General features: G+C 43.7%; 1 protein-coding gene across 1 annotated transcript in view; it reads right to left on the bottom strand.

The window, feature by feature from the left end:
- RNF213 (ring finger protein 213) overlaps window positions 1-23,957 on the bottom strand; it is a 225,636-nt gene that overhangs the window by 60,542 nt on the left and 141,137 nt on the right. Inside the window, exons 45-49 of the mRNA XM_053293465.1 lie at window positions 15,125-15,335; window positions 13,621-13,820; window positions 13,094-13,210; window positions 12,699-12,809; window positions 11,922-12,164 (exon numbers count right to left, since the gene is read on the bottom strand). Of these exons, the coding sequence (XP_053149440.1) occupies window positions 11,922-12,164; window positions 12,699-12,809; window positions 13,094-13,210; window positions 13,621-13,820; window positions 15,125-15,335 (882 nt within the window). The remainder of the gene's footprint in view (window positions 1-11,921; window positions 12,165-12,698; window positions 12,810-13,093; window positions 13,211-13,620; window positions 13,821-15,124; window positions 15,336-23,957) is intronic.

Genomic DNA, 23,957 nt, shown 5'->3' with positions numbered 1-23,957 from the left:
TATATATCTATATCTATATCTATCACATAGGTGTTAGATATATATATATCCTATGTGCCACAATAGAACATCATCCTAAATTATTTTTTAAAAGGTTTTGTGAATTGTGGACGATGCAAGTCATTCAATGGTACTAGAGAAAGACTTGCTGTTCTGGTAGCTCCAGGTCTTAACACTCACATCAATTTCGGAGGATGAATACAACTGAAGGAAGCCCAGGCGGGTGCGTAGCTGGGGGAGTCAGTCATGTGACTTGCCTCTGGGGGGGCCCCAAGGCAGTGGGCCCCCAGACAACTGTCTCCACTTGCCCTGTTATAATTACGCCCCTGCCACAGGGAGACTGTCCGGATCGTTCCACCATCGGATGGAGTGCAAGACTCGTGGAGGGATTCGAAGGCGGCAGGACAGCAGGTCTGTATGAGGAGTGAAGGACTGCAGGAGCACTGTTGGAGCATCCTGGATCAAAGACAGGCGGGTGGGAGGACGTATGTGGTGGACGCCATGTAGCTGAGCATCTGCTGTATGACTGAAGCCATCTGACAGGGATGAGATAACAGGGCAGCAGAGAGGGACGATATGGATTGTATTCTCCTGTCCGGTAGAAAGAGGTGCGCTTGGGTGGAATCGAACAAGAGCCCCAGGAATTCTATGGATCTGGATGGACTGAGTTTGGATTTTTTGTAATTGATTTGTAGGCCTAAAGCTGTGAGAAGTGAAATAGTGATGTTGAGATGGAGTTCAAGGGTAGCAGCATTGCTGGCCACCAGAAGCCAGTCGTCGAGAGAGGAGAGATTTGGATCCCCTGCTGTTCAAGGTGAGTGACGACTGGGGCCATGCACTTGGTAAACACCTGAGGTGCTGAAGCAAAGCCGAAGGGCAGTGCACGGGACTGGAATGTCTGCCCTGCCACCAGGAATCTGAGACAGCAGCGGTGTTGCGGCCAAATTGTGACATGGTAATAAGCATTGTGGAGATCCAGGGAAGCAAACCAATCTCCCCTGTGAAGCAAGGCTAGGATGGTTGGGATAGTCACCATTCGAAAGCACTTGTATATGACGCAACGATTCACATCCCTGAGATCTAAAACGGGATGTAGAGAGCCGTCCGGCTTTGGGACTGTAAAGTAGGTGGAATGGAAACCCTGGGAGACTGAGTTCAAGATAGGTTCTATTGCCTGCTTGGAGAGTAGAGTTTACACCTCTGCCAGGAGAACTGGTGTATGGGGGTGTTAGGATAGGAAAGTTGTGGGGAGGAATTGAGGTGAACTCGATTGCATAACTTATCTTCATGTACCTCCACAGACACAGAATGGGGGCTCCCACCCCCAGGCACCTTGCGGAGGATGGTGAGACAGATCTGGACGGACTGGCAGCCGGCTCTGCCTGCACTTCCTCTACAACTGGCACAGGAAGAGCTTCTTCCCTGACAGGGGAGGCCCTCCCCCCAACTCTTGCCTGGCCACAGGCCGTGGTGCGGGACCAGGCAGACCCACAAAGTCTAGCCTGTACACAAAAGCAGGGGGAGGGGTGACTCAGGGAGTAAGCCCCTGTTGCTGCACCCTGCTGTGACCAGCATCACCCCTCTCTCTGCCTGGCACTCTACCTCTACCGTCTACCCTCCCAGCCATTTCTTTTGGGTTTGTTTGTTTTTTAATTTAAGTCTGAAGTAAAGGAGCATTTTTAAATGTTAGGGGGATGAGGACAGAAAGGCCAAAGTGGGGTGAGTGGGGGTGGGGGGAGTTGGTTATTTAGAAAGCGAAGGGAGGGGGGCTGACCAGCAGAGTGTGTGTGCCACATGCACACTGCCAGTGGGCAGTGGTGAGTACATGACAGCTGCTGCAGCAGTATGGTTTTTTAGATGCAAAAAAAAAAAAAAATCGTTGGGGAGGGAAACTAATTGCTAACCCTTCCCTTTCCTGACACCTGACACCTAACGAGGATCCCTCCCACAGAAACCCTATCAAAATAAAGAAATTTGGGACTTCCGGTTGGACTGCCAACGCAGCTGCACGCCTCTCTGACGGGAGGATCGAGAAGGAATTTAGGGGGGTTTTGAGGCTTCAAAACCCCCCCACTTTACCCTGGATTAAAGGGTAGATCAAGATAAACCACGGTCCCCCCTTTTCCAGCACTCTAAGCCAGAGTTGCGACGGAGGTCGCAATTATGTCTTAGGTAAGAGTGGTGGGGGCAGGATTTAAATCAAGCTGTCTTTCTTCTGCGAAAATCTTTTTGACCAAAGCTGGCTGGCAGCCAATCTCTACGGCTTCGATCTAATTAATTGCTAAAGTTCAAGACGCTCACCTTTCAACGTGTTTGATGTTAAATTGCTGCAATTTCTCCTGCGTTTACTGGGAAGACAGTTACAAGACGCGGCTGTAAGTTCTTTTTGGCTATAAATAAGGAGAGGAATCCAATCTTCCTGTTAATTAGTGGAAGTTAAGAGACTAACTGATGTTCAAAAGTTTTTAGTATTTGGAAAAAGATCTTAATAGTGGGAATTATTTTTCTTACTATTTGAAAAAGTTTATGGAAGAGGAGATTTGCTATTCGTCATTTAAGCTGTCTATCACTAACTCAGCCAATTATAGTCATAAGGCGTTCCACACTACTGTGAGAAAATTGAACTGCTACTGATAAGATATGAGTTGTGGTGCAGAACTGTTTACATTTGGAGAATAATCACAGGCTTTTACTTTCTCTTTTGAGACCAAGAACATTAAACCCTGCTGTGAAAGTGTTTTACTCCTCTCTCTCTTCCTTGAGAAAGGGGAAGAAGCAGGGGCGTAACGATAGGGGGGGCAGGGGGGGCACGTGCCCCAGGCGCCACTTGGTAGGGGGCGCCAAAAGGTGCCCCTGCCAATCCCCTTTCTTTCCTGAAAAAATTTTTAGTCCGGGTCGGCGGTGGCACCCCTCCCCTCCCACGGTGCAGGCGTGACTTGCCAGACCCGGGAAGATGGGCTCTAGGGGAGGGGGCCAAGTGTTGCTAAGTTGCACACGAAGCTCGGCTGCAAACAAAACACGGGAGTCGCCGCCGGGGCTGGCTTGCTGCTGAACTGCCTCCTCCTCCTGCTGGCTGGAGCGAAGCAGAGCCGGGATCCCGCTGCAACGAGCTGCGAGCTCCACAGGAAAGTAAGTGCACTTCCCAGGAGAGGCGAGCGAGGGAAAGGAAGGGCATGGAGCGCGGGCTGGGCATGGAGCGCGGGCTGGGCCTGGGAGGGAAAAGAGCCCCCCAAGGAGTTTGCCCCCCCAAAAGCCACCCCAAACTGAGATTTATTGCACACCATCAATAAAGTTTTAAAGGGAGGATCAGGGGTGTGTGTGTTTTAAAACTTTTTTAATTACTTTTATTACAATGCGTCTCTCTTTTGTCTTTAATTATTGGTTCTTGAAGTACTTGTTGGGGCCGTCGGGGGTGTCTCAGGCTGGCAGGGGCGGCAGGCAGCTGGAGAGTGGGTGGCGTGGGTGTGGGGAGGGCGGCCTCAGAGTCAAAAAAAGCGGCATGGCGCGGGGCCGCGGCATCATCATGGGCCACCACGCTGCCGCTGTGGGCTGCAGACAGAGAGCAGCGCGGCCGCTCTCTCTTCCTCCTCTCCTTCTGGTCGAACAAACCCTAAACATTCAGCCGCCGCCGCCGCGGGCCTCCCCTCGCCTCGCCCCCGTCCCCCTTGCTGCCCTTCACTACGGTGGGGTGGGTGTTTGGGTGTGAGCTTGAGCCACAGGGGCCAGGGGCAGGGCAGGGTTCCTCGTCTCCTTCCACCCGCCCCAGCAGCGGTGGGTGGCAGCTTCGTCCTCCTTCCACCCTCCCCGGCAGCGGCGGGCGGCGGCTACGTCTGGAGCGACGCCGAGGCATGCCGCCCGGCGTCACTTCTCAATTGCGCACGCAGGCGCCTGTGGGCGGGTGGAAGGAGGACTAAGCCCCTGCTGCTGCCGGGGCGGGTGGAAGGAGGACGAGGAACCCTGCCCTGGCCCCTGCTCACCCGCGGCTGATGTACATGGTGTACATAACATAGGAACCTAAAAAAAATCTTGTCTTCCAGAAGAATTTGTAAACAGCTTTTTAAAAGTGATAAACCTGCTTATTGTGCCTTTTACGCAATCACAGGTGAAAGGATTGCTCCATACTATTTTTCACTTACATGCAGCAAGGTGGAGACTTAGGAATCCAGAGCTAGACCGTAAAACAGTTCTGCCTGTGCAAACTACATACATATTAAAGGGGTCTGAACCAAGGCAATGCTTTGAAGATCAGGATTCAAGTCTTACTAGATTTCAAAGGAGTTTAGTACCTAATCCTAAAATTTGCTTTGCCTGCATGCAAGTGCTGAGAATGGGGAGTAGTATATCAGTAGTCACATCAGAACATTAGTATCCTAGCATGATTGTGTGGTAGCATTGTAAGGACATGCATCATCATTTTGGGGCAGGTATATCAGTACAAATGTTTAGTGTTGGGTACCAGATGTCTTTGTAAATGTTATCCATTAAGTAGAGTAGGTTCACAGTACTAGACAAAAGGACCTTTGCACATGATCATTTGTTTTTGTGTTATAAATGTGCAATTGTTTCTGATCCATAGTACATAAGCTACATATCTTCCCTCAATGCTAAAGTTCTGTTGTGTGGGGAGATCACCTTTTCCCAGCACTCAAATGGCACTATTTTGTCACATGAAAAAATTGCTGCTTCTCCAAAATAAGAATACATTGGTTTTGTGATTATAATGTATAATGTTGCTGTGCAAATTTCATGGGTGCCTGTTGGATATTACTTGTATTCTAAAATATTTTTAAAATGTCATATAATAGCCTAGGCATTGGGGAAGCAAGGGGGTCACACAACACAATTCTCATCACAACCTGCATCCCCCCCGGCTATTATGTGACATTTTAAGAACATGTTAAACCATGTTTTATGTTTCCCTGTTGTACAAATTAGATAATTTAGGGTTGTGTGTGTGTTTTTTTAAGGACTACTGGCAAGGCTTGGGGAAAATCTAGTCAAATTTCACTGCAGTGTTCTGATCTTGTCTAGTAAAGTTTGCTACCTTATAGGTTTGGGAAGACTACATAACCTATTTCTTCCAGCACTAGAGTATTCATACAGCTATTTTCTAAACTAAAAGGAAGGCGAACAACAGTTTTACTAATAGGAAGAACTGTGCTATCTTTTACAGCAGTACTCTGGGATTATTCCCTGAAGCATCTGCTTGGTTATCTGGGGATAAGATATAGTGCCACTGTCTTTCTAAAGACATCTTAGGAATATTGCACTCACTAAAGCTGAACATGTAGCATGAGTTTACTGCTCATTTTGACTATGTAGGGAAGCCTTAAGGGAAAGGGAAGGTTTCTGCCATGAAGAGCGGCAGTGAAAACCAAGCAGATGGTCTTTCAAGAATTAAGCTGTTGAGAGAGAGAGGAAACAGACAAAACTGACTTTGATGGCATTATAGACCAATTTGCATCTATGAAAGCAAGGAGGGCCAAGTTATGATTTTAGGTTATTTATTTTAGGTTTATTTATTGGATTTTTGGTTATTTATTGGATTTTTGGTTATTTGTTGGATTTTTGGTTATTTGTTGGATTTTTGGTTATTGGTTATTTGTTGGATTTTTGGTTATTGGTTATTTGTTGGATTTTTGGTTATTTATTGCATTTTTTGTTATCGCATTTTGAAATTTTTGATAATTTTTGTAATTTTTAAAAAATTTTAAAATAAAAGTTTTCTGAAACATGTGTGTCAGTCAGATGTATGCTGGGGGGGGCAGCGGGGGGGGGGGGCGCAATTTCAGTGCTTGCCCCGGGTGCCGTTTTCCCTAGTTACGCCTCTGGGAAGGAGGGGGAAGGGAAAAAAAAAGAGGACAAGAAAAAGAGGAAGATAATGTCAAAAAAACTACACCAAAGCCAGATACAGCCACAGCTTAGGAAATTTTCTCTTCCAAGTCCAGGCGTGGAGGAAGTCAGGATGGCTGAAAATTTGGATAAGACACTGGCAGAAATGAAATAAATTCTTCAGTCAAACGCTAATGCCCTCCAACAAGTTACTTTGGATATGACTCAAGTCAAGCAGAACATGCAACAAATAAATGATAGAGCGTCAAATATAGAGGAAACCGTCAAAGGATTAGCACAAGACAATAAAGAATTTAAATCAAGGGTTGACAATTTAGAGAAAGATGTGGGATCACTGAAAGATGGCAGAGAAAATCTATTAGATCAAATAGCATTGCTGGAATTAAGACAAAAAGAGAGACTCTTAAGGTTCAGGGGTATCCCAGAGAAAGCTGATCAGAATATTAAGAAATGACTTTGGGGAAGAACTTGAATTACTTTTGGGAATTACAGCTGGAGAGATGGAGGCACAGATTGAGAAAGCTTTTCGCCTAAATTCGGATTTTGCCACAAAAAATAAATTAATTAAAGATTGCCTGGTGGAATTTACCTCTAAATCAATTACTGAGCGAATTTTTCAGGCTCACTTTACTACAGCCCTCACAATCGACGCCCATCAGATAAAAATTTTGAAAGAAATTCCAGCTAGAATTTTAAGGAAACGTAAGGATTACAAATTTTTGACTGAGGCATTAAATGCCAATGGAATACGTTTCAGGTGGGAATTACCAGAGGGAGTGTCTTTCTTCTACAAGGGTAAGAAGAATAGACTTACGGAGCTTCTTAAAGTGCAAGAATTTTGGCGGAAATACAAAAAAGACTTATCTCCTGAGCACCCTGCTTCCTCAACACATAAATAGAACCTGACAATATGGATTACAAACGAAATTACAGATTTTTTTCTTGGAACATTAATGGGTTAAATTCTAAAGTTAAAAGAAACAGAGTCTTTCATTTTCTTAAAAAACAAAATTTGGATATTGTGTGTTTACAAGAGACCCACATTAGAAAGCAAGATAGAAAATTTTTGGTTAATAAGGCTTTAGGACAAGAATTTGTTTCTTCAGACAAGAAAAAAAAAAAGAGGGGTAGTATTTTATGTCAAACAACAATTTGAACCTAAACTGATTTTTAAAGACGAAGAAGGCAGGATATTAGCATTGGAAATTCTAATTTCTGGAATTAAAGCAGTGATAATTGGAATCTATGCCCCAAATGAAAAGAAAGTTGAATTTTATAATTATTTGGATCAAAAGATGGCGGAGCTATCGAATGTCAATTTGATTATATTGGGAGATTTTAATGGAGTTGTCTCGACATCTTTGGATAGAAAATCCGACATTTCGGATAGGAATTTACAAGGTAAACTTCCAAAAGTATTTTTTGACTTAGTAGAACACATGGATCTTTATGACTTGTGGAGAATTAAAAATTCCACTGCAAAAGAATATACTTATTTCTCTGAAAGATATCAATCACATTCAAGGATAGATATGGTTTGGACATCTAAAGCTATTACACCATGTATGGAAAGGATGGATATTTTACCTAGGACTTTTTCAGATCATAACCCAATTTGCTTTACATGGAAGAAGAAAAGAATGACCTCATTTCGTTGGAGATTGAATGAATACCTCTTGAAAAAACCAGACGTCATGGAGAAAGCTAAAAAGAAATTAAAGGACTATTTTGAACTGAATTTGAATCAGGGAATGGACAATAAAATTGTTTGGGATGCAAGTAAAGCGGTTATGAGAGGTTTTTTTATACAGCAAAATTCATATTTTAAAAAGCAAAGAGGACTGAAAAAAGAGACATTATTGATGCAGATCTCCAAAAAGGAAAGGGAATTATTATGGGCTAAAGATAAGAAGACGGTCATACAAGCTATCAAAATGTTGCAACAACAACTTTCTATGTTAATAGCAAATGAACTAGAACGGAATTTGAAATACGTTAAGCAAAGGACATTCAAGTTCGCAAACAAACCAGGCAAGTTGTTAGCTTGGAAAATTAGATCTGAGAAGAAGAAAAATTATATATCCAAAATACTTACAAAAAACAGGCTCTCTTATGATGGAAAGGAAATAAGAGCGGAATTCTTTAAATATTATTCAGAATTATATAAAGGCAAAATAGTTGAAGACAAAAAAATTGAGCAGTTTCTCAGGACCAAAAATATTCCAAAACTTACTAAGGAGCAAATAGAAACTATGAATGCTCTGATAACAGTTATGGAAGTAATAGAAGTAATAAATCAAGCCAAGCCCAATAAGGCCCCCGGGCCTGATCGACTGTCAGCTTTATACTATAAGTCACTTAAAGATCAAATTTTACAACCTCTTCAATGGACTATGAATGATATTTTACAAAAAGGGTCTATGCCGGATTCATGGAAGTACGCAAATATTGTAGTAATCCCCAAACCAGACCAAGACTTAACGTTAGTTAAAAACTATAGACCAATTTCACTTTTAAATAATGATTATAAGCTTTTTGCTGCTATTTTGGCAAGAAGAATGAAGGTTATACTGAGGCATTTTATTCATGAAGATCAAGCTGGATTTTTACCAAAGAGACAATTGAGAGATAAGGTCAGAACAGTCTTGAATGTACTGGAGTACTATGAAAAACATAATGATAAACAGATGGCGATGATTTTTTTGGATGCAGAGAAAGCTTTTGACAATATTTCGTGGCAGTTTTTGTGGAGATTACTAGAGGTAATGACTGCTGGCAATAATTTTATTAGGGCAATTAAGACGATTTATTCGGAGCAATATGCTAAGATTATTGTAAATGGGGAATTATCAGACAATTGTGTAATACAAAAAGGGACTAGACAAGGATGTCCACTTTCCCCATTGCTTTTTATATTGGTTCTAGAAGTGCTTTGTAGAACTATCAGAGAAGATGATAAATTACATGGTCCCAAAATTGGGAAACAGGATTATAAGCTGAGAGCCTTTGCAGATGATGTTGTGCTGTTTTTAGAGAATCCAATGGATAAGATTGAAAGACTTTTGGATAAAATACAACAATTTGGTCAGCTGGTTGGATTTCATATAAACAAGACTAAGACTAAGGTGTTAACTAAAAATATGGATCAGAAAACCAAAGACAGATTCTCTGAAATAAGTGAGCTGAAAGTGGAGAAGAAAGTTAAATATTTGGGGGTTTGGTTATCAAATAACAACTCCCTGTTGTTTACAAATAATTATGTCAAAATATGGAATTCAGTGAAAATTGATTTACAAAGATGGTCTAAAATGAATCTGTCTTTAATGGGAAGAATTTCAGTGGTGAAAATGAATGTCCTGCCTAAAATGTTGTTTCTCTTTCAGACTATTCCCATAATTAGCACTTTAACTTGTTTTAAGCAATGGCAGAAGGACATAACTAAGTTTGTTTGGCAGGGGAAAAGACCAAGAATTAATTTTAAGAATCTAACAGATGCAAAGGAAAGAGGTAGTCTTAACTTGCCAGACTTATGGTTTTATTTTGATGCTGTTTGTTTGACATGGTTAAAAGAATGGATAACGCTAAGAAATCCTAGAATTCTTGACTTAGAAGGATTTGACAGAAGGTTTGGTTGGCATGTGTATTTGTGGTATGAAAAAAGTAAAATACATAAAGATTTTTTGAACCACTATGTGAGAAGGAGTTTAATGAGGGTGTGGTTAAAATACAAAAATTGGTTTGAACCTAAAACTCCGTTATGGGTATCTCCGATAGAAGCCTTATCACGTAAAGAAGTAAATATGCAAATGTGTTGGGGTACCTATAGGGATTTGTTACATTTTCAGGAAAAGGATTGTAAGTTAAAAAGCTTAACTGAAATACAAGATTTGGTTAGAGATTGGTTTCAGTATCATCAGTAAAATGAGATGTATAAGAAGGACCTTAAAGTCGGATTCGAGGACCAGACTTCAAATGTTGAGAAGGAATTATGTCAAAATGATGAAAAATTAGTTTCTAAAATGTATAAACTGTTGCTTTTGGAGGAAACAAGAGATGAAGTGGTTAAAACAACTATGATAAAATGGGCTCAAGATGCGGGGCGTAATATAGAAATGGCAGCCTGGGAAAAGTTATGGAAAAATGATTTAAAATTTACTGCATGTTATGTTATTAAAGAAAATTATTATAAAATGATGTATAGATGGTATCTGACACCAAAAAAATTGGCATTAATGTATAAAAATGTTTCAAACAAATGTTGGAAGTGTGGACATTTTGAAGGCACATTTTTTCACATGTGGTGGACCTGTGGGAAGGCTAAAGCCTATTGGGACATGATATATAATGAATTAAAGAAAATATTTAAAACGACATTTCCTAAGAAGCCTGAATCCTTCCTGCTGGGAATAACACAAGGTGTAATATCTACAACCAATTTAACATTTTTTATGTATGCCTCCACGGCGGCTAGAATTATATATGCACAGAAATGGAAGTCTAGTCAACTGCCTTCAAAAGAAGACTGGCTGTTAAAAATTTTGGAATATGCGGAGATGGCAAAACTTACAGCACTATTAAGAGATCAAAACTTGGAATGTTTTAAAGAAGATTGGAAACCATTTTTGTTGTATCTAAAGAATTACTTTCCTACTATGGACTTGACAGCAGGGTTTGAAATTTAGTATAAATCGCAGGTTGGTTAGATTAATTATGTTTGTAAGGCTTTGAACTTATGTTTTGAATTATTATCATAGCAAGGGTAAATTTTATAGTTGTTGATTCACGAAGAAATGTGAGTGGGAAGTCCACCTTCTATGTGTGTATTTTTAATGAATGATAATATTGCTATTGTTAAAATCAATAAAAATTGAATTTGCAAAAAAATTTAAAAAAAGAAATTTTAAACCTAAATAAAAATCTTTTTTTAAAAAAGGATCAAACTTTTTAAAGGCACCACAGTATAAAACCTTAAACAACCTGGGCGCGCAAGGTGGGGGGGAGAGACACAACAACGATTTACAAGGTGTGTATGTGGGGTGTGTGTGTGTGGAGTGTGTGTGGAGTGTGTGTGTGTGTGTGTGTGTGGAGTGTGTGGGGGTGTGTGTGGAGTGTGTGGGGGGTTTGTGTGTGTGTATAGTGTGCTGTGGTGTAGGATGTGCAGTGTCTGTGAGAAAACAAAATGGAGTATTTGCCAGTCAGAAGTCTTCTCCCGCAGCGCACTGAGTCAGTCTTCTGTCCTCTCTTCAGCAACAGCTAGGGGGAGGGGAGGGGAGCAGCCACGGAAAAAAAAGTTAAAGCCAGCCAAAAATGAAAAAACAGAACAAAACACTAAAGTGGAGAAAGAGATGGCCTGGGCTGGCCACAGGCCCCTTCTCTCCAGCACACACCAGGCAGGCACTGGGATACTGCTCATTCAGTGATTTCAGCCAGGGGGAAAAATAATAATCTTCAATCTCGTCTAAGGATCTTCAGTCTTTGTCCTCACAGCACAGGAGCAGCAGAAGCCACAGGCAGCAGCACCAGCAGAGTTCTTCTGTCTTCTCTCACGAGGCAGAGCACTGGTTGACCAGGGGACTCTGTTCCCCCGTTAAGTACATTTGAACATGCTTACAAATGCCTCTCCCACTCCATTGTCCCTCCCTGCTAGCCAATGCTGGCACAGTTCCCTCTGCCAACACAAGATTTGAATGACAACAAGCTAACCAAGAAGCAAGGGGGATCAACGGCCAATCGTTTAACCCTGCAAATGGACACAAAATGGAGACTTAAGGAAACAGACTCACAAAATGGAAATTCGAATCTACAAATCGATTCGATCTCGAATCAGGGTGATTCCATTTGAGCTCAAATCCAGACACTTGCCACCAGGGAGATTTGTTTTGTGTCTGAATTGTTCGAATCAACCAGATTCGAATCCAGTCAATTCGGACACGAATCGATTTGCACACCTCTACTCTAGGGCACATTACCAGTTACTCCAAATCGCAAGGGTATTAACAGTAAAGGACATTCGCAAAGTAGAAACAATTTAAGGAACTGAAAGGAAACCTCGGTGTGTATTTACTTACCTGCATGTTGCTGGGTGAGAATGCCAGATTTCTTAGAGGTTCAAGGATTCGGTTCTGGCCACATAGCAAAACAGCTGCAGTGTGAATTGCCATTTCAATTACTACACCCCTTTGACTGGAGTCCTGGGGGCTCACTGTTAGTGATGGGAGGCTGTTAGTCACAAGATATTCTGCAAATGTCTTCAGTTCTGCAGATGGAAGAATTCCAGTGCTCTGAATGAATTCATTAAGAATATCACATTGCTGAAAGAAGAACAAGAAATATTTTATCAAAAGTAAAATAAAAGTGATCAACTACAATCATACTGTCAATTATAACTGGGTGGCCAGCTATGATAACTGAACAGTTTGAAGGAGACAATATCTATAACTTGAGTGTTTCAGTGGATTTTCAAAGGAAAGCTGTTAAGAAACATTAAAACTAACCTTTGTCCAGAGTCCTCCATCGTCCCATTTCTATTGTCTGCCACCTAATGCCCCTTCTCCCCTCAGGAAGCAGCGGTTATGTGCAAGCCAACCTGTGAGTGAGTGCTGGACTAAGACTGGAAAGAACCAAGTTCAGGTCCCCATGATACCATGAAGTTATCTGGGTGACCCTGAGCCAGTCACACACTTTCTCAGCCTAGCCTATTTCACAGGGTTTTTGTGAGGATGAAATGGGCAGGGGGAGATAACTGTGTATACTGGTAGTGGTAGTAGTGAATGTCACCCTGTGATCCTTGGTGGAAGGGTAAAAATAAACCAACACACTTTCTGGCAAAAGAACAAAGCATATACCTCCTGCTTAGGGTGAAGAGATGAGTCCTTGCATCTGTACAAAGTTGTGTACTCTCTGTAGAGCGCCAAAAGAAAATGAACTGTCTGTGCAGAGTTGGAGTCATTAGATGCCTGAAAAGAAAGACACCAGTTACAAAGACTGGGAAAGAGAGAGGAAAAAAGAGAAAGAATCATTGATAGTAGAACTTCCATCTTTGGCTAGCAGCAACCACAGATATTAATGCAGAGGACAACTCTAAACAAGGTTCTTCAAAATTCACATATAAATAGTGCGACATCAATCAATATTAAATAAATCATTCTGGCAGTCCAGTACTGGGTAGCTTGACTCTCTCTGAGAAATCCTAGCAGAAAACAAATGGAAAGAACTCTGCTGATCAGAAGCAAGGCTTTACCTTCAGGACTTCAGTGCCATCTGTCTGGGATACTAGCATTGCTTTTCCAACAGCATCACGCACGTCTGTGTAGTTCTTGCCATATACCAGGAATCGATCAATCTGACCAGACTGGTACGCCTGAGATCAAAAAACACAAATCCCATTTTTAAAAAGAAACAATATGGAAGCAGATTCTAAGAGCATCATGTCAGTATAAAAACCATAGGTCACTTATTCTGTTCTTCCAGTACAAGGTAGGAAAACCCTATACTGAAAGCACCCTATTGATGCCTGCCCAGCTATTACTTGGTTCCATTTTTCCCACTGAGCTCAACGGACAAAACAAAAGATTTTGCAGAATGACATAAGCAACATGAACCAAAGGAAATTCATTTAAAAATAACCAATTCCCTTTTATTTATTTTTTATTAAATTTATACCCTGCCCAAACTTACGTCTTTTAACAAATGCCCCATTTTGGGTCTTCCAGGTCCTAACCGCTTCCCCCAAATCAACAACATCTAGAAGAAGAGACAGATTTGTTCTACCTCTTGCTGCTGAATTATTTCTGCTGGTAATATCCAGTTAAACAGATCTTTTTTGGAAAGACTCTGTGTGAAGTCCACCCCATATTGATTGGCAACTGTTCGGACAAGGTAAATCCTATACCAGTCATTTCCTGCTTGACAGCATAGCTGCTTCACTTTTTGCAGGTGGGATGGGAGCTTCTTTTCTTTACTGCCATCTGCAGAGAGAAAGGATAGTTATGAACTTAGCATAGTTCTTAACTATGCTAAGTTATTCAACATTTTTAGAAGCACTGAGAAAAACTGTCTTGCAAGACTTTGCATTTGAAAGAGGGGAACCTCTCTAGTGGGAACACAAGATGGCCACAAAAGATGTAAGTACTTCATTTTACTTTTTGATGTTGACACAAGCAATATAATCCATCATGTAATTTAACTATCATCTATCATATTTGCATACTATCTCAAGGTGGTCGGCAACAAGGTTAATTACATACATAATTTAAGCATGCACAATTAAAAACCAATAAATTAAAATAAAATAAAATTTTAACAAGAAGCCTTAGCTGAACAAGTGTGCCTTCAGTGTTCTTCTAAAGGACATCAGAGATAGTGCATCTTTTATTCCAGCCAAAAATACAAAGAGTTTTTTGCTGGTGTGTTTTCATAGATTTCAGTATGCTTTATTTATTTTCTTGCAGCTTCCAACAAGAAGTGCGTTCTACAGCCTTGGGGCAACTATAGGAAAGGTTTGCCTCTAAGTCATTGCCAGACAAGCCAACAGCAACTGCAGACTAACCTCCTCTGACAATCTTAATAGGCAGTGGGATCATGACAAAGAAGGTGCTCTCTTAAATAGCCTGGGCTCACTAAGGGCTTTATAGGTAATATCCAACACTCTGTATGTTGTCTGGAAACATACTGGCAGCCAGTGTATTTTTTTTCCAGAACAGGAATAATATAGTTCCTCTGGGATATTCTGAAGACCAACTTGGCTGATACATTTTGGAGCAACTGTGATTTCCAGATTATCTACACAGGCAGACAAACATAGAGCACATTGCAGGATACAAGCCTGGGAGGTTACCATCACAGTGGGAGATATTGTTGCCAGCCAGCCAGCCTATCTCTTCTGGCTAAATAAATAAATAAATAAATACCCAACAGCTGTAAGAAATTGAAGGAATCAGCTGCAGGTGTTAAGGTACATAAGAACATCCTTGCTGGATCAGGCCCAAGGCCCATCTAGTCCAGCATCCTGTTTTGCACAGTGGCCCACCAGATGCCGCTGGAAGCCACAGGCAGGAGTTGAGGGCCAATAGGTAACAGGCCAATACAGCGGTAACAGGGAACAAGATCAGAAACAACAGCATGAAAGTCCTCCATGCTGCAGGTGCTCTTTCACAGGTAAACAAGACTGTCTTTAGCTTACCTCCTGTCTGCCTTCTTCCTACTATTACCAGTCCCTATTACTAGTCCTTTGGTAGGTTCATGTTTCCAGCTGGCATATAATCCCACTTACCTGAAATTCCATGGAATTCAAAGAGGAGTTCTGCTGCCCTGTCCATGCATAGTCGGATACTAGCCACTTCCTGCAGATATTCAATGGTGGATTCTTGGGAATTTTTTTGACTGCCCTGCATGAAATAGTTTGCCAGGAAGCGCCCGTCCTCTCTTTGACGGGTTGTCTTGATTTCCTCAGAGGAGGCTCCTGATTTCTCATACATAGAATCCTGAAAAAAGAAAAAGGAAAGCCATTTCAAATTTCAGCTTTAAGACAGTATACTATACCAACTTTTGTTGCATTACTTAAATTAGGCAGATAGTAGCATTTATTGTAGTCTGCATCGCTGGGGGACATCTGAATTCTGTCATTCTTTTTAGGATGCAGAACATCCAGAGGCTTCTAGAACGTTCACTGTCAGAAGGAACCCTCTCAGTTTATTTGCTGCCTGCACCAGAGGTAGCAGGGATCCTGCTGCTTTCTAAGACATAGGCATTTCTCTCAGAGGCTTTGTTCTTACCCTTCTTGAATTTAGCCAGACAAGGGGGAAAAATTTGTTTTCACTTTTGACATTTGCTATTGAAAAGAGCACTTTCCTTTCTGACCAGCTACTATAAAGAGACTAGTATGTTTTCAGGCCCGTTGTAATAACGGGCGCTAGTAGGGGAGAGTTCCCCCCCCCGCCCCACTCCCTCTGGCCTTTCCCCCCCCACCCTCCCAGCTGCCCGAGACCTCCTTACCCGAAGCAGCCCGCGACAGTCGGGCGAACTAAAAGCAGTTTATGCGAAGAAGAGAGGAGCTCTCGAACAGAGCTCCTCTCTGTGCTAAGCCAATGCCCAAACTGCTGCTATGGACGCAAAGGACACAATAGGCGTCCTTTGCGCCCAAAGCACCAGTTCGGGAAGAGGCTTGGCACAGAGAGGAGCTCTGTTCGGGAGCTCCTCTCTTCTGCGCAAAAACTGCTTTTAGTTCGCCAGACTGATGCGGGCTGCTTCGGGTAAGGAGGTCTCGGGCAGCTGGGAGGGCGGTTGGCGGCCATGGCGGCGGCCGCGGAGGCATTCTCCTGGGCCATTTTGGCCCTTAATCATTTGGGGGGGAGCGGGGAAGGAGAATTTGGGCAGCTGGGAGGGCGGGAGAGCGGGCGGCGGCGGCGGCCGAGGCAGGAAGCATTTGGGCAAGGGCAAGGTCAATTTTGGAGCCGGGCTAGGGCTCCATAGTGTTCAAGCCGCCCGTCCTCGGCGGCTCTGCGGCCACCTCGGCCGGCTTCCCCGTCCCCCGTCCCGGTCTCCGTCTCCTCTGGCCGAGGTGGCGGCTCTGCCGCCGCCTCAGCCAATCTCCCCCGCCGCCTCTTCCCTGGCTTTTTCGCGGCTGCCGCTTCTGGCCGCTCAACATGGCCGCCAGGTGCTGGCGGTCGTGTCTCCCTCGGACTGTTCTGAGCATGCGCTCTGCGCATGCTCAGAACAGCCGAGGGAGGCACGGACACATGCTTGGTGTCCGTCCACGGACGGACACCAAGCCTTTTATTAGCGAGGATTGAAAAACAACACATTCAAGCCCTATTCACACACGTTTGAACAAGAGTGCAGCAATACACTTCCTAGCTGTATCCTGCAATTCAGGGGCCCTGTACCCAGGTTCATGTTTAAAATAAACACAGGTACAAAAAGATATGTAACAGGGCTTAGAAGCAAACGTTAGGGCAGTGGCACCAGGAGGTACTGTGTCTCTTCTGAAACTCATTCAGGAAATGGACACTCTAATTCAGTGGTTCCAAGCCAGGGTTCCTCCAGATATTGCTGAACTACAATTCCCATCACCCCCAGCCACAATAAATTGTAGCTGTGAATGATGGGACTGGTAGTTCAGCAACACCTGGAGGAATCCTGGTTGGGATCCATTGCTCTAATCTATCACACAGTCTACTGCAGAGATGGCAGTGTGAGAGCTGTGACATCTTCCAGTTTTGGAAGACTGACTTAACAGGGGCTCAGTTAAGACATCCAGACCCAGCCTGCCTCCATCTCACCTCTTGAAAACTGAAAGGAGCTAGTTAAAAGTTCCAGGCTATACATGCCGCACTAGTTGACACTAGGCTCGCTTCTCATGAAAGCTCTACCATCAGCATCTATGCAGCTACCAGAAAGGTCTTTAAGAGAGCTCTTTCTCCCAGCTGAGCTTCCAGTAGCATCTGGAAGTTCTGCCTCCTAAACAGAATGACAGATGCAAGAGCAAAAACATTGTCTCAATTAAGCTCTGTGTTCCACAGTCACTAGGGCTTTTGCAGGCAGTTCTGTTTCAAGCATTGTTTCAAGTATTTCTGTCCTGGTTTTCTACAAGTAGACAAGCTACTATTATTACCTCAGGTTGGCCTGTTCCATGCTTACGTTTTAGCATCCACACATTATGTATTTTTCAAAAGGGGCCAACTTCTTATACACTATAGGCAATCCTAAAGTTTCCACATGGAATCTCCGTCAAGTGGTTACAGCATTCAAAAACATCAGCTTTTGAACCAAATGTGAATAATTTTACCATGACACCTTTCTGTAATGGTCTTTTTCTGGTGACTGTAATATGTCTTGCTACCACAAGACCAGAGGAGAGCTGGTCGTGTGGTAGCAAACATAACTTGTCCCCTTAGTAAGCAGGGTCCACCCTGGTTGCATATGAATGGGAGACTTGATGTGTGTGAGCACTGTAAGATATTCCCCTTAGGGGATGTAGCCACTCTGGGAAGAGCAGAAGGTTCCAAGTTCCCTTCCTGGCATCTCCAAGATAGAGCTGAGAGAGATTCCTACCTGTAACCTTGGAAAAGCCGCTGCCAGTCTATATAGACAATACTGAGCTAGATAGACCCATGGTCTGACTCAGTGTAAGGCAGCTTCCTATGTTCCTATATGTTAGGCTAATATCCAGCTTGAAAGAACTTTGGCTGATATCCAGACTAAATTACTTCTGATAGACCTTTTGAAATTAAGAATTTCTGAGTAATCTATTGAAATAAAATTCTCCTTTAAAGTAATTTCTGAGTAGTGCTGTTGAGTAATTTAGTCTGGATGTCAGCTTTTGCATTTTTAATAACAATTATGTCACACACACAGTTCATTTATTAATATCAGTTCTGTTTTTCACAGACCCTAAACATTGTTTCCCCCTTCCTTTTCTCCCAGTCCATCTCACCCAAAAGAAAAAGAGGGGCATTCTTTGGATGTTTCACAGAGCATTCAAGTTATTCTTAGAGAATGGAGAGTATTAGGCATTCAGACTCCCTGATGATTTACCTGGTAAGTAATTTACTTGCTAAACAAGAAATCCAGGTCAAAGCCCAGTAGAGAGATGGACTGAGGAAAACAGAATACTGGTGCATGGAGACTGATAAACCAGACCACCAAAGACAATTGTGAACACTCAGTACATAAAATCACTACTTGCTGATATTTGTAGGGCTGCTGTGTAAAGCACTATTAACCTTCATCTCATATTACAAAGTCAACATTTATTAATCTAGTCAACATACCTCAATAAACCCAACAAATTAACTTTTCTTTAGAGAATGTTTAATGTTACATTTTCAAAATTAAAAAGGAGTTGATATAGCTCCCTGAGAAAATATGGTTACATTAAAAAAAAAAAACCACATTGTTCTAGTAAGAACTAATCAGCCTACTTTCCTTTTACTGTCTCTACAACTGGACTAAATTTGGTTCAAATCAAGGTCTACAAGTTAGATCTCTTGCACCTCAGATTTTCATGCGTCTGTCCTCTTGGATCAGGGTCGATGACACCATTACAAACTACACCACTGAGGTATCCCTGTGTGTCACTCACTATAACTGTACCAAATTGATAGGTTGGGGCGGGGATCACACAGACACACACACAGAAAGCCGGGTGATCTCATAAGCCTACTTGGAAAGTAGGCTAATAAATGGGTCGCAACAACAGCCAGTGGATATTGCAGTACTCAAGTACTTCCAAGGTTTGGGTAGTGCTCTATTTTGGAAGCTGGGCAAAGAGAGAGTCTAAAAAGTTCAAAGGTGGGGTAGACCCTGGGTTTCTCCTTACATGTGGCTGGCAGGTCTGTTACAGTATCCTTCTATTGATTGCAGTCTTGGGACATTAATGTTGGGGGTTCTTCTCTGGAGAACCGCCCATAGAGGGCTCCTCCATGGTTGGTGTCTACAGAAATTGCTGTTGTGGTCGACCACTGCAGCAGTGCAGATCATAGCCTACTTTCCAGTAGGCTTATCTGGTTGTGTGAATGTCTGAGGCATAAACCGGCTAATTTGTGGGCTGTCTAACCCATTTGAACCAAATTTTATTTATTTATTTATTTAATTTATATCCCACTCTTTCTCCAAGGAGCCCAGAGCGGTGTACTACATACTTGAGTTTTTCTTTCACAACAACCCTGTGAAGTAGGTTAGGATGAGAGAGAAGTGACTGGCCCAGAGTCACCCAGCAAGTATCATGGATGAATGGGGATTTGAACACGGGACTCCCCAGTCCTAGTCCAGCACTCTAACCACTACACCACGCTGGTTCTCTAGGTACAGTTGTAGTGAGTGACACACAGGGACCCCTCAATAGTGTGGTTTGTAATGATGTCATCCACACCGATTCAAGATGGAGGATGCATGAACATTTGAGATACAAGAGATCTAACTTGTGGACCTCGATTTGAACCAAATTTAGTCCAGTTGCAGAGATAGTGAAAGGAAAGTAGGCTGATTAGTTCTTACTAGAACAACTCGTTTTAACTTGCAGGGATATCACAGAGCAAATTCCTAAAATGTAAGGTTACATACACACAAAGCAAAGGGAATATAAGAAAACAAAAGTCTTGAGTATCTGTAAGTTCTCCTCTAGTTCTAGGTGTTCGTGGACTGGACAAAGTCCAATGACATAGAGTCCAAAATTGAGAGCAAGATGGGCTCAGTCCTTGTCTTGAGAGCAGGAAATGGTACCCTTGGGGCTTCCAGCTGGTCTGGCATCCCCCTCCTGGGGAAATTGACAGGACTTGTCTGTAGTATCTGTATACTCCAAGCCCTCTCTGCTTTCAGGGAATGGCTGAAGACTAAAGCTCCTCTACTACCAGGGTAGGATGGAGCAGCTAGTGTCTCACCCCCCCTAGGCACAGCAGGGTTGACCTCCTCCTCTGAACCATTTTGCTGGCTAAGCTTCCCCTCCTGTCTGGGTTTAGGGGAGTGGGTCGGTTTTGACGGGCTTGTGAGGCAGTGAACTGGCTCCTGGTACTGGCAGTGTCCTGAAGTGTGGTGGATGTAGTTGTTTCAAGACCACTGAATGGTGTACAACATCATCAGGTCACACATCAGTTGGCATAGTGTTTGCCCATGCTGCAAGCTGTCTGTACCAGCTCATTGTCAGGGTCCCAACCACCCAGGGACCTGAATAGGAAGGCATAGATGAAGACCTTGTAGCTCTGCTTCCTGAGTGCCTCTGCCAGTGAGGCATATTTCTGGTGTGTGCACTCTCTGGCCTTTGTAATGGCAACTTTCTGGTTCTTAGAAGAGGTTGGTGATGTATTCTGCCATTTGTAGTTGACCATGATATCAGGCCTCAGCTAGCTCCCCATCCTGAACACAGCTCAGTTGATGGAGAGGATGCCCTTGGAGACTGGAATGGCCACCTCGACCAAGTGGTGCTATCTGCATCGTGTCAGTGCTTTCCGGCCATTGAGTAGGGCTGACAGCTGCACAGCACATTGCAGAGGTTTGCCATCTTCAGTGTTGCAGAACCACCTCACTTGTGGAGTACATGGAAGGTATCATTTGTTTCCCGCTCAGGAGGCAGAGTCACTTTTTCAGTATGGCTGTGATGATGCAATATGCTGTGTGGTGTTGAGTGATATCTTGGCAAAGCCTGTCCCCTAAGGTTGAAGGAGAGAGATCGAAGAGAGCAGGCAAGTGTTTAGTGTGTCAACCTTCTGCCAAGCAGTCAACATCAAGGCATTTACTTTGCCAGCATCTGCAACAATGGCCTGAATGGTGGCCTTGGGAGCCTACTTCACTTGGAAGTTGGTGCGCATTCCAACTTTGAAGACAATTGCTATGTCTCCCCCATGGTGAAGCTGCTCACAGAGTCTCCCTGGATGACAAAGTGACTTTTTCTCAGAGGCTCCTGTTGATGTGCAGCAAGGCACATTGTCTGGCATTGACCTGAGGCCCATCCAAATGGCAGCATCATCCAGCATAGCCTGCAACTCCTTGGGCATTTCTGAAACCAACAAGAGGTTATTGGCATAGGTCAAAATGCAGAGCTTCCTGTTAGAGAGGTGGAAGTCCCCCAGTCCATTGGTTGTGGAGGAGCAGCTCCATGGCCAGGTTGAAGATGATGGGGTTGAGCAGGCTTGACTACCAAACAGCTACACAGAGATCCATCATCTGTATAGCAGTGTCACAACTCTCAGAGCGCTTCTAGACCAGGATTCAGGAACTCCTCCAGCATGCTGAACTTGGCAAGGGTGTCAAAGATGTGGCAGTGTGAGATGGAAGTGAACATGTTGGAAAAGCTCAGCCAGGCCATTGTGGACTGCTGTGGCAGATGATGTCCAGCATGATCTACAGCACAGAAATGGTGCTCATAGCATACTTCACAGCTCATGAAGTCCTTTTGTTGTGAGCTGCTGGTGTTGCCCACAAGCGCCCAGCTTGCAAAATGGGTGGTGATGCAACTGGCATACATCTTGTAGAACAAGGTGACTCAACTGTGGCCCTCCAGCTGTTTTTGGACTATAACTCAGAGCATCCCCAGCCACAGTGGCCACTGTGATGATGGGAGTTGTAGGCCAACATCCACAGAAGGGCTGAAGTTGAGTAGCCATGTTGTAGATTTTGCTAAAGCAGGAGATGGACAGCCAGTTGTCAGAATCAGAGGGGTCACTCTTCTTTAAGGTCAGGATGGTTATGGCCTTCTTCCAGGCAGAGTGTGTGTGTGTACGTGCACATGCGAATCATAAATGCTTACAGTCACTGAAGATGGCAACCAGCACCCAGGTATCATGGGTTGTGTCACTTCAGCAGGGTGTAGCAGATGCCAGTCTTCTGGTGGGGGGAGGCACAGTGTTCTTGCCCCTTTGCAGCCTGGTGTCAACCGTGCATGGGGTGAAATCTCCTTCAAGGGAGGCATGGAATTCAAGGCAGAAAAGTCAAAGAGATCATCCAGACACTGGGCATCTCACCAGTTGTCATAATCAAACTAGCAAAAAAGCAATTGAAATTTATTTTGAAGACCATGGAGGGGCATTAAAGAACTTCTCTTATGGCCTTAACTCTGGGCCAGCTACTGTTGGCCCTTCCCTCTGCTGCTGGGGATGCTAAACTTCTAGGGCAGATTGGGTTCCATGATCCTGTCATCTCCTCTGTGAGCCATCTGTTTGTACAGTTCTTCAGGCACAATGGGTCTTCAGGCTGAGCCCCTTGCTGGGAGTGGGTTCCATGTAGGAGCTGCACTTGCTGACTGGCTGTGTTTTGAGCCTGAGAGGGGGTTCATCCTTCCTCTGCTTGGCACAAGGGCTGCTGGTCAACTGCATGGGTTCAACCAGCACCCTTGTACAGCCACAGCAACCAGCACACACGTCCTGGTTGCCATGGGCTGCGCAAGGGTACTGGTTGAAGACTCAGGTAGTGCAGGACCATGGGGCTGGTTCTCGGCATTTGGAGCATCCTTCGATAGCTTGCATTTCATCTGCTTAGAGAGAGGATTGGCCAAGCTCTCAGACAACATACAGAATAAAGTTAGCATCAGGATAGCTGGTTGTGACCTCTGGATTGGAGCTTGTGGTAGGTGCTGATGTTGCCAGTTGGATGCATTGTCTTTGGGGGAGCCATTTGGCAGCAGGGCTTTTGGCCAAGCATAAGGGAACAGCCATCTAGTCCTTGGGAGTTGTCTCCAGAGCTGATCTAGGGAGGGAGCTGCATTAAAGGAACCTTACAGTGAGGTTAGGTGAGGAGCCCTGCCTCGTGTAACAAATATGGTAGTGCAGCCTCTCCTACTTGAGTGAGTTGTATGTGGCATTGCAGACAGTGCAAGTAAGAGTACATTTTGTGCTCGGTGGATCTGGATGTAGCAAATTAGGCTGTGGTACCCCTGCTATCTGGGCAAAGAGGCACCTTTTTAATGTGGTGATTCTCTTTATTTAGCAGGGGGAGAGTAACTGGCCCTATCTACCCCCCGCACAGTACTTACAGTTACTGTTACTGGTATCTGTCTATGTTTCTTTTTAGATTGTGAGCCCTTTGGGGACAGGGAGCCATCTTATTTATTTATTATTTCTCTATGTAAACTGCTTTGGAAACTTTTGTTGAAAAGCGGTATATAAATAGTTGTATTAATTAATTAATTAATTAATTAATTAATTATATTTATATACCACCCTTCCAAAATGGCTCAGGGCGGTTTACAATTAAAACAAACCATTAAAACAGTAAAGAGCTGTTTGTACTGTTTGTACAATGTTGTACTGAATGAACCTATGGTAAAGAATGTAGGTCATGCTGCTTCTGTGGGTAGGTTATGACCATCAAGATGGACTTCAGCTTTGACCATCAAGATAGAGTTTGGCTTCCCCTTTGCAGTAGTCAGTTAGTGGGTGGGTCAGCATGGTGGGTTATTTTCTCCTCCCCTTCTCAAGTACTCTGGTCACCTTTCAACTTGGGGCCGCCAGAGCTGAAGACCCTACCATGGGGCAACCCCCAGAGAAAGCCTCAGGGGAATGACTGAGTCAAAACCCAGGGCACTCACCAGGGAGGTGTGGGCTGGGGCAACCCCCAGGGGGCTGACGCACCAATCCAGAACCTCCTGGTACATCACTCTACTCAAGGAACTCTCC

Source organism: Hemicordylus capensis, chromosome 2, assembly GCF_027244095.1.
Source record: "Hemicordylus capensis ecotype Gifberg chromosome 2, rHemCap1.1.pri, whole genome shotgun sequence".
NCBI classification, from domain to species: Eukaryota; Metazoa; Chordata; class Lepidosauria; order Squamata; family Cordylidae; genus Hemicordylus; species Hemicordylus capensis.
The sequence above is the reverse complement of the archived record's forward strand: the minus strand, read 5'-3'. Positions and strand labels throughout refer to the sequence as shown.